The sequence below is a fragment of the Priapulus caudatus genome, unplaced genomic scaffold (genome assembly GCF_000485595.1).
Source record: "Priapulus caudatus unplaced genomic scaffold, Priapulus_caudatus-5.0.1 Scaffold1748, whole genome shotgun sequence".
NCBI lineage: Eukaryota > Metazoa > Priapulida > Priapulimorpha > Priapulimorphida > Priapulidae > Priapulus > Priapulus caudatus.
This window is the reverse complement of record NW_014578809.1, coordinates 33,911-45,047: the sequence shown is the minus strand read 5'-3', so window position 1 is coordinate 45,047 and position 11,137 is coordinate 33,911. Positions and strand designations below refer to the sequence as shown.

Below are 11,137 nucleotides of genomic sequence, written 5' to 3'. Positions count from 1 at the left end.
GAACGTATCGGTGGGCGCAGTGGATATATGTTTCCGAGGTGCCATCGAATGTTCGAGCGTGACGTGCAGTGTACTCGAGTGTGACGGTCGGATGGGCTAGTCCGGACCACCATGACCAGAGTCAGGCGGGACGCGCCATGGCCGATGTATGGCAATTAGGCGCACATGCGCGAGTAACAGCATCTTCGAGCGAACCAAGCAATAGCGCAGCTGCGTGGGGTGATGCGGACGGACGGTTTCGTTCTTGAGGTGCGCGTGTTTTTGTTGAATCCATGCTGTTTATAGGTATTTTATATTTTCTATTTTTCTATCTTTATCAGTTTAACTATTTTGTCGTTAAGTGGTTAGTGTTAGTATTAGTTTGTGTTGGGTTAAGGTTAGAAGTTTAGGGTTCAGGGTTAGGGTTAGGGTTAGGTCGCGCGGAAGTTCGGTGCGTGACGTACACTGACGTCACGGGGCGAACATTCGATAGGGGCATTGGAACCACACCTATATTCCACGACCGCTGGGCTGGATTCTGCCATAGTTAATGACTAATTCATTGCGAATCGGTGGCGAGAGAAAGAGAACGCCTCTCTCTCTCTCTCTCTCTCTCTCTCTCTCTCTCTCTCTCTCTCTCTCTCTCTCTCTCTCTCTCTCTCTCTCTCTCTCTCTCTCTCTCTCGACAGCACGTGAGAGATAGCAATGCGTTACGAGTCTGAGTCTACAAAGTCTGCGTAAATACCGCCGTCTCGACGAACCATGGGGGGGGCGACGGTGGTGCCACCTGTAGTCACACCTCGTCGTCATCGAAAGCCGGCGCGATAAAGGTGCAACCATTCACACCTGCATGACACAACATGGACAATATAGGGCAGCACACCTGTGTGGGGCAAGGAGTTAAATATAACAAGGAGAGGAAGCGCCGCCATATCTGGCCCAAATTTGGGTTCGGCAGAGACCCTAGGAACAGATTAGTGTTCTATTGTCTCTGGGTTTGGTCTGCACAGCCGTTTCAGCTGATTATGGTCCATAGATGGCGCCCTTGAGGTGAAAAGCACACAGCCAATCCGCTTCCTCTCCTTGTTATATTTAGCTCCTTGGTGTGGGGTGCTGTACAACCCCTGCCGGTCACACGCACGGTGCGCGTGTGCACGGAACATCTCTCGGATCGATGGAAGTTCTCATACCACTGTTGCCACGACGACGGAAAAAGTTATTCCATGGCTTCCACGAAGATGTAAGCTGTCGTACCACTGTTGCCACGACGACATAAGCTGTCGTATCACTGTTGCCACGACGATGTAACCTGTCATACCACTGTTGCCACGACGACGGAAGCTGTCCTTGCGGAAACGTCTGGAGCTTGTGGGCGGAATGACGTCCGCCCTCGTGCACGCGTTCTGATGATGTCATCAAACACGTGTACACGTCCGCTCTGACGAATCAATCGCCTGCTCCCCCGCTATCGTCCACGTCACGTCAGGCATAGACGCGCGACGGTTTAAATGCAAACTATATGTACCGGTGTCCGTGCAGAACGGGCGGCAGTCTATAGGTCAGTGCTTGTGCTTCTTCTTGTCCTTCTTCTCCTTCTTCTTCTTCTTGCCTTTCTTCCCGGTGTCCTCTTCCACCTCTGCCTTACGCATACCTGCCGACATTGCACAATGCACGTGAATCAAACACAAACTAGTGAACTCATCAATGTTATATAAAGACACGCGGCACGATAAATTATTGACACGTCTGTCTATGACTGCAGGGATGCTGTGTGAATCTCCCTCCTCCTCCTCCTCCTCCTCATCATCATCATCCGGCATGCTCCTCCCCACTTCCGTCCTCCTCCTCCCTCTCCCTGCTCCTCCTCCTCCTCAGCTTCCCTCCCCCTCCCCCCTATCTCACCTTGCTTCAGCATCATCTCGGAGATGCCGCGATCCTCCTCTTCCTCTCCCTCCCCCTCCTCCTCCCCCTCCTCCACCCCTCCTCCCGCTGCAGCAAATGATGAAGCCCTACCTTGCTTCAGCATCATCTCGGAGATGCTGCGATCCTCCTCCTCCTCACGGATGCGGTCAGCGTCGATCGTCTCAACGATCTGATTGCGACTCGTTACGATGTCGACGAGTTCCGCGAGGAGAGCTTCCTCCAGCTTCCTGTCGTCTGCCGTCTGAACGCCCTCTGTAGGAGAGATAGAGAGTTATAGAGGAATAGAACGCCCTCTGTAGGAAGAGATAGAGAGTTATAGAGGGATAGAACCCCTCTGTAGGAGAGATAGAGAGTTATAGAAGGATTAGAACGCCCTCTGTAGGAGAGATAGAGAGTTATAGAGGGATAGAACGCCCTCTGTAGGAGAGATAGAGAGTTATAGAGGGATAGAACGCCCTCTGTAGGAGAGATAGAGAGTTATTTTTCACTAGCTTACATAACTTAAGAACTACAATAGCATTATACAATGTGATATAGAACAGCTGCATGGTACAATGTGATATCGAACAGCTGCAAGGTACAATGCAATATAGCATGATACAATGCTACGTAGCATAGTCTACATAACATACATGAAAGTAACATTAGCATGAATACAATGCTACGTAGCATAGTCTACATAACATACATGAAAGCAGATTAGCATGATACAAGCTACGTAGCATAGTCTACATAAACATACATGAAAGCAACATTAGCATGATACAATGCTACGTAGCATAGTCTACATAACTACATGAAAGCAAGATTAGCATGATACAATGCTATGAGCATAGTCTACATAACATACATGAAAGCAACATTAGCATGATACAATGCTATGTAGCATAGTCTACATAACATACATGAAAGCAACATTAGCATGATACAATGCTACGTAGCATAGTCTACATAACATACATGAAAGTAACATTAGCATGATACAATGCTATAGTTTACGTGCCACACGGGCGCGTATGTAGCTGAGGATAAGGAATGTGTACACTCACCCGGTTTCTCCATGAGCCGGCGCAGCTGGAACTCCACCTCCTCATGTCTGTCCTCTAGCTCCTGCTGCCTCTGCCTGCAACGTAACCATGGTAACAATGTAACCATGACAACGTGACCATGACAACATAACCATGGAAACAATGTAACCACGACAATGTAACCATGACTACAATGTATAATACAGTATTAAAGGTTACTTATAGCTCCTCATTATGTACTGCTTATCCTTACTAACATTAAGACTAGCTCGTTATGTACTAATTAATATTCGTTACTTACATGTAGACTAGCTCGTTATCGTACTATCTAATACTCGCTTACTTTACATGTAGACTAGCTCGTTATGTACTAATAATACTCGTTACTTACATGTAGACTAGCTCGTTATGTACTAATTAATACTCGTTACTTACATGTAGACTAGCTCGTTATGTACTAATTAATACTCGTTACTTACATGTAGACTAGCTCATTATGTACTCAATTAATACTCATTACTTACATGTAGACTACGTTCATTATGTACTAATTAATACTCGTTACTTACATGTAGACTAGCTCGTTATGTACTAATTAATACTCACTACTTACATGTAGACTAGCTCGTTATGTACTAATTAATACTCGTTACTTACATGTACACTAGCTCGTTCTCGCGGCGTAGCAGCCTGTTCTTCGTGTTGACCAGCTCAAACCACTCGACCAATCCCTCGTCGTCATCGTCGATGTCGCTGTGCGCGCTCATATCCAACGTGTTGTCCGAGTCGGCTGAAGGTCAGAGGTCAAAGGTCATGCAAAGGTTACGCGCCGTGGTCGACGCAACGACGAGATATCGTTTGTTCGTAGGAACTTTGTGTTCCGTCCCGCAAATGTGCACGTGCACGCACATGCACACCATCAGACGTGCACACCTATGTGCACACGCGCACACGCACGCACGCACACACGCCACACACATGCACACACGCACACACACACGCATGCACACGCACGCACGCACGCCACGCACACATATAGGCGTGACATAAGTGTCAGGTACATGAGAGGTCACTTACTGTCCCAGTGTCTGCTACACTAGTGATGCTGTCACTTACTGTCCCAGTGTCTGCTACACTAGTGATGCTGTCACTTACTGTCCCAGTGTCTGCTACACTAGTGAGATGCTGTCACTTACTGTCACAGTGTCTGCTACACTGGTGACGCTGTCACTTACTGTCCCAGTGTCTGCTACACTATTGATGCTGTCACTTACTGTCCCAGTGTCTGCTACACTAGTGAGATGTTGTCACTTACTGTCCCAGTGTCTGCTACACTAGTGATGCTGTCACTTACTGTCCCAGTGCCTGCTACACTAGTGAGATGTTGTCACTTACTGTCCCAGTGTCTGAGTTTCTGCTCGACCTCGGCTCCCTTCCTCTCTAACTCTGTCTGCTGCATGTCCAGCTGCAGCAGCTCCAGCTTAATGTCCTGCGGGTTGATGCGCTCCTTAGTGATCTACAACACAACAGGTTTGTCACCGTATTAGAAGCACGATACGATACGATATGATATAGTAGAATATACTAATCATGACATGACACAGAAGTATTAAAATTTCAGCACGGTATAGAATCGTGACACGATGTAGAAGATACTGCATGCTAGAAAAAGTTTGGCATGGAATAGAATAATGACATGATGTAGGAGATACTGCATGCTATGAAAGGTTTGGCACGGTATAAAATCATGACATGATGCATGAGATACTGCATGGTATGAAAGGTTCGGCCTGGCATGGAAGAAACACGACACGGCATTGAAGGTACTACATGAACAGAGCAGACACTGACATTACCATCTCGTATAATCGCATCACTCACTAACACTAACACACCTTCTTCCTGCGCTCTCTCAGCATCGCTGCGTCAACCAACGTTACCTAGTCCTCACTGTTACTATTCTATACAGCGTCACTACTGTACACACTATGATACTCACGCAGGGGTAGAAATTAACTTTTGAACACGGGAGTCCAACGGACTCCCTACCCTCAAAAAGAGGGAGTCCGCGGCAAAATGAGGTCTAATGAGGTTTAAAATTAAAGATATTAACAATAACGCATGTGCTTATTTTTAAGATTCATGTGGTTGCACGTCTGCCAAATTTTCTTTGGACATTAGCTGAACAAATACAGTAATTCGGCGAGGCTAGTTAGTCTAGCAGAATTTTCAGGGAGTCACACGGACTCCTGCATATGTCAAATCAGGGAGTCCGACAGTAAATCAGGGAGTATTTGACTCCGGACTCGCTATACTCTCCTTTCGCACCCTGCTCACGTAAAGTATCATATATAGTATTATATGCAATATATCATATAAATATTCACCTTATTCACATAAAGTAGATAAATGCACGTAGCAATGTCATGTAGCAGGGTGAAACAGTGGCTAACCCACACAGAGACAGAGATAAAGAGGATGCTGATCGTTCAGATAGACGTAATTATGAGATGAGACAGTGGCGGCGCTGTGTGTGTGTGTTGTGTGTGTGTGTGTGATGTGTGTGGTGGTGTGTGTGTTGTGTGTGGTGTTGTGTGGAGAGTGAGTAAGTGCAGGCGTCAAGGGCTCGTTGTCGTATCAGGTACTAGCAATGTAACGCAGTACGATATATGTACACAAAAAGTGTAGCCAGACTTGTACTAAGAGTGCTAGCCCTATCCAAAACTAACCCTAACCCTACCTACAACCTACTAGCTTAAACGCTAACCCACTAACCCTAACCCTAACCCTAACCCTAACCCTATTTACCAATACCTCATATAAAATATATAACATAATACTGAAACAACCTAACACTACCTCGGGTACATATCTGTAGTACCTGATACGACAACGACCCCTTCTGCGTAAGTGAGGAAGTCGTAACGAAGGACTGACACACACAACAATCCCACGCTAAGTCACGACGTCGATATCAGGTCAGGGAAAGTTAACTTGCTGCTGCTGCTGCTGCTGCGACTGCTGCTACTGGCCAAATGCTGGTTACGAAACTATACCACTATTATAATGTGTGTGTGTGTGTGTGTGTGTGTGTGTGTGTGTGTGTGTGTGTGTGTGTGTGTGGTGTGTGCGTGCGTGCGTGATGCGTGATGGCGTGCGTGGCGTGCGGGGTGGGCGTGGGGGCGTGGGTGCGTGGCGCGTGGGGGCGTGTGGGTTGTGGTGTGTGTGTGTGTGTGTGTTGTGTGTGGTGTGTGTGTGTGTGTGTGTGTGTGTGTGTGTGTGTGTGGTGTGGTAAATATTATATATATATATGTATATGTGTGTGTGTATATATATTACATATCTACACGCACGCACGCACGCACGCACGCACGCACGCACACACGCACGCAACAACACACACACACACATATATATCAGGTCTCATTAACTCCTGATATATATATATATAGTATATATATATATATATATATAATTTATAAATCACAATTATCAGCACGCACACTTTGACAGCTGCTCTTCACAGATAAATCTATAACCGATTCGCACGGTGTGTAATATAAGACAAGGCTATGGCTATAGATGCGATCACTAACGATGGCAATAGATGCGCATGTGTTAGCTTTTTAACCGGATATATAGAGCAGGTCAAGTGTGCATAACCGGACACAAACAACCGAGGGTACGAGTTATCGGTTATCGCGACGTATAGACGCAGCTTGACCTAATAGCTGAATAGCTAATAGCTTGACCCAATAACCAGGTGAAACTGCGAATAGGTGTCGTGAATTACAGGTAAAGTATCTTCAGCCCAGGGAAAAAATTACTTTTTTTCTTTTTTCAAGTCTGTGGGAAAAATAGATCTCGTCGGGATTTTTTACGGGAGCTATTTTGAGACTCACGGAAGCGATTTCGGAGGGTTTGAAGAGCGAATCGCTCATCGCTCCCGTGTATTTTTTTACCCTGCTTCTGCTATAGCTAGAAAGGTAGATAGAAAGGTACGAATGGTGGTGGTAATAACAGGTAACCTTCCTGTATATAGGCTTTCACCTATAACTAAATAGGTAACAGGTAACCTTCCTGTATATAGGCTTTCACCTATAACTAAATAGGTAGAGGAACAATAATTATAACTAACATGCCTTACATACAGGTCGGTAGATATGTAGTCAGACTGAAACACATTAATGACAAAAGTAAAAAAAGGAGAAGAAATTAACGAGAAAGACATGAAAACAGGTAACTTTCCTTCGTTCTGAACAAGTAGGCAGTCATTAATTACAGGTAGGCAGTCATTAATTACAGGTAGGCCGTCATTAATTACAGGTAGGAGTCATAATTACAGGTAGGCAGTCCAATTACTTACAGGTAGACAGTCATTAATTACAGGTAGACAGTCCATTAATTACAGGTAGGCAGTCATTAATCTCAGGTAGACAGTCACTAATTACAGGTAGACAGTCATTAATTAACAGGCAGGCAGTATTAATCTCAGGTAGACGTCATTAATTACAGGTAGGCAGTCATTATTCAGGTAGACAGTCATTAATTACAGGCAGGCAGTCATTAATCTCAGGTAGACAGTCATTAATTACAGGTAGACAGTCATTAATTACAGGCAGGCAGTCATTAATCTCAGGTAGACAGTCATTAATATACAGGTTAGGTCAGAGTCATTATTACAGGTAGAAGTCATTTTACATGTAGGCAGTCATTATTACAGGTAGACAGTCATTAATCTCTGGTAGCTCACTTCCTCCTGAAGGTGGAGGTTTCGGTGCATGTCTCTTCAGTGTCTTCCCTGCTCCTCCTGCCTCCCCCTCCTCCCTCTCCTCCTCCTCCTCCCGCGCGGTGTCCCCCCCGTTCTCTCCCGCCCCACTCCGCTCGCTCCGTCTCGGAGAAACCCAGGGAGAGAAACCCTCGGCATGAATGCGCTTCTGTTTCGTCGTTCCGCGGCGGCGGTGGGCGGGCGGCGGCGGAGGTTCCATCGGTTTCCTGGGCAGGGGGCGCCACGCGCGGACACCTGCACGAACGTGCGCTGAGGTTTCGGCGGCGGCGAACGGGCAGACGGCGAGGCGCCACTCCACCACAGCGCGCGGGCACGCGCGGCGCCCTCAGCTTCGGCGGATGTGCGGCAGGCGGCGGCGGGGACCGCCGGGGGCGCGCACCGAAACTGACGGCGGGACCGGGGGGCGCCACCGGCTTTGCCCGAGGACGCCGCGACGGGGACGGCGGAAGCAGGCCGCGGCCCGCCACCAGGGGGCAGCGACGTGCGCGCGCGTATCTGGCGGCGGCGTCGGAGCCGGTCGACCGTTCGTCACCTCCGGCTGTTCCCTCCGGCGTTCCCTCCGGCCGACCGCACCTCCTCTGGTGGTGACCCCTCCTGACCTCGCGCCGGCGTGCCCTCGCCGACCTGACTCGAGTTGACCTCGGCGCGACCTGCCGACGACCCCAGCCGCGTCGCCGCGACTTCCTCCTCTTCCTCCTCCTCGCCAAACGGATTGCCGAGCTTCGTCGCTACGCCACGCGGTGGCGCCAGCGCTGCCTCGCCAACCTCCTCGTCATCGGCGTCTCCGAACGGATCCCCCAGATGGCGCCGCCGTCTCTCGGCCCTCGTCGTCCGACATGTCTTCGGCGAACGGGTTGAAGGCGCGCTGCGCGGGGAAGCCACCGGTCGGGTTCGGCGAGCGCGGCTTCGGCACGGGTCGCTGGAGGTCGCTCGGAGGCGCTGGCGGCGCCATCGGCGCGTGCCGCTTCTGCGCACGGCAGGCGGCGCGCACGTGTCTCGTCAGCCGGAGCCGCCGCCGTCGCCGACCAGGGGCGCTCGGGGGCTCTTGCGCCGCGACGGCAGGCGTCGGCACAGACGTCGCTTCCCGTGTACATCGCCACGCGCGTAGATCCGCCGCCGCGGTCGGCCGCCAGCGCAGCACCGCAGCAGCCCGCGCACGAGGGGGAGCCACCGCGGCACTATCCGCAGAACTCGCCTCTCTGCCGTCGCCGGCAGGGGGCGCTGCCGAGGGGGCGTCGCGCGTCGTGCTGTGGCGCGGAGCAGGTCGCCGGGGCAACGACGACGCAGCATCGTAGAACACCGACGCCGCCCCGCCCCTCCCCGCGCTCACCCCCTCCCCCTCCTCCTCGCTATCGTAAAACCTGCTGGTGTTGGAATGCTGGCGGACGTCGTCACACGCTCAGCGTCGTCGCCCTCTCGCGTCGCATCATAGAAGCGGCTGAGGCAGGCGGGCGGCGGCGGCGTTGCCGCGGCAAACGGCGACGTCGTCGTGCTCGACTCGGCGGTCACAGTGGCGCGCGGCGACGCTTCGCTCGTCGTCATGGCGACTCGCGTGGCAGCGGCGCATGTCCGCGCCGGCGCGCTCGTCGTTACGCCACACGACCGCGCGACCTCTCACATCGTAGAAGTCCCGCGTGGCCACCCTCGCCTCCACGCTCCTCTCCTCCTCCTCCACCTCCTCCTCCTCGCCTTCTCTCAGCTCGTAGAACCTGCTGCTAGGAGCGCGGGCGACGGCGGCAGCGGCGCCCCCTGGTGGTGCCGCGTCCGCGTCGCGAGCGCCGTCGTAGAAGCGACTGTTTGCCGCCGCCGCGGTGGCGCCACCTACGCGCTTTGCGGCGCCACCTACGTTCGCGGCGTCGGCGGCTTCCCGCCTCGTGGCGCCGCCTGGCGGATAGCTCTTCCCGCTGAGGTTTTCGAAGAAGAGGCTGCGCTTCTGAACGGCCGATAGGGGGCGCCCGCTCTGCTCAGCCACCAGGGGGCGCCCGCTCTGCACCGGCGTTTCCTTGTTCGGCAGCGACGGCTTTGACTCGGCTGTCTCCGTCGCCACGGCGACCGCCGGCGACAGCGCCACCTTGCGGAGCACAGGGATCTTCAGTGGCGCCATCTTCTGGAGGCTGCAGGACGAAGGCTCGTCGATGATCGCCTGCATGCGCGCGGAGACGGACGGAGGCTGCGGTGCGGTTGCCGTGGCAACCTCCTCCTCCTCCTTCGCGGTGGCGTGGGTCGTTGCCGAGGCGTCAGCCTCCGATCGCTCGCTGATGACGGAGAGATTGCGTTTTCGCGCCGCCGCCTCCCTCTCTCTCGCATGGCTTCCTGATTCCTCCCCCTCCTCCTCCTTCCTCCCCCCCGTCGTCCCGCGACGCCCCTCCTCCTCCTCCAGGCGAGCGAACGACTTCACCGGCTTGCTCTCGAATACGATCGGTCGGAACGCCGGCGCCGCGGTGGCACCCCCGCGCACGGCGTGGAACGCCAGCCCGCTCCCCCGCCCGGGCTGCCTCCGCCGCTCTCTTCCTCCCTCCGCCTGCTCCCCACCGCTGTCGCATGCACAGCGCCTCGATCCCCTCGCCCCTGTGCGCTGCCGCCCTCTCCCCCTCCCCGCAGCGACTCGCTTCTGCTTCCCCCCGCCCGCGCTCCTCCCGCCCGCAGTGCCAGGCGGCCGCCCCACTGCAGCCTCTGTGTCCAGCGTTGCCGTTGCGTCCCGCTCGGGCAACGCGGCCGGCGCAGATGCGATCGAGACGGCGGCCCGGTGGCTGCTCCTGGTGGCGGGGTCGGCGGCGGCGGGCGGGAGTCGCGGACGGGGCGGGCCCACCCACCGGGGTGGAGGGGGAGGACGACGACGTCTCGGAGACGGTCCGGCGAAGTCGACGCGCGAGGCCTCGTCCAGGTGCTTGCTCCCCTGGTAGGACATGCGGGCGACATAGAACCGCTTAATGTCGATCGTGTCAGGTCGCTTCCCGTCTGGTCCGCTAGGGCGCTGCTGCTGCGGGCCCCGCCGTGTCCATGGGTTCTGCATCTGAGCGAAGAAGTAAGACGTAAGGTCGTCGACTAAATCGAGGAAACGTGTCGTAAGTTTGACAGTAGGTGGCGCTGATAGCTTGACGTGGTCAGCAGGAGTTTTAGGGTGTAGAAGACAAGGAAAAGATGTACTTACTGCTGGCTTTCTTGCTCCCTCCCCCTCCTCTCCTGCCTCCTCCCTGCCCTCCATCGCTCGCCTCGCCTCTTTCCTCGCCTCCCTCACAATTACTCCTCTGCTCATGTTGGTGTTTCAAGACACGTCGTAACCTCCTCCCTCCTCGCTCCCGTCCTCCCTCCTACCCCTGCCTCCTCCTCCTACCTCCCTCGGCCTCCTCTCCCTCGCCGCCTCCTCCTCCCCTCCTTCCCTCCTCGTCCTCAACACTTAACCTCTGGCTCATTGTTG

General features: G+C 53.2%; 1 protein-coding gene across 1 annotated transcript; it reads right to left on the bottom strand.

Moving 5' to 3' along the window:
* Window positions 1-1,020: 1,020 nt before the first annotated feature.
* LOC106817503 (MICAL-like protein 1) lies at window positions 1,021-7,752 on the bottom strand. The gene is made up of 6 exons (XM_014822171.1): window positions 7,685-7,752; window positions 4,326-4,448; window positions 3,588-3,720; window positions 2,952-3,025; window positions 1,993-2,154; window positions 1,021-1,630 (listed from the first exon to the last, which is right to left on the bottom strand). Exons 2-6 carry the CDS (start codon window positions 4,387-4,389, stop codon window positions 1,539-1,541), a joined length of 525 nt encoding a protein of 174 aa, XP_014677657.1. The 5' UTR covers window positions 4,390-4,448; window positions 7,685-7,752; the 3' UTR covers window positions 1,021-1,538.
* Between the last annotated feature and the right edge of the window lie 3,385 nt (window positions 7,753-11,137).

Coding starts and splice junctions, on each gene's coding strand:
- LOC106817503 (XM_014822171.1), bottom strand. CDS start 4,389: ATGCAGCAGACAGAGTTAGAGAGGAAGGGAGCCGAGGTCGAGCAGAAA. Junction 3,721..4,325: donor GAAACTCAGACACTGGGACA/GTAAGTGACAAC, acceptor TCTGACCTTCAG/CCGACTCGGACAACACGTTG. Junction 3,026..3,587: donor GAGAACGAGCTAGTGTACAT/GTAAGTAACGAG, acceptor GTTACGTTGCAG/GCAGAGGCAGCAGGAGCTAG.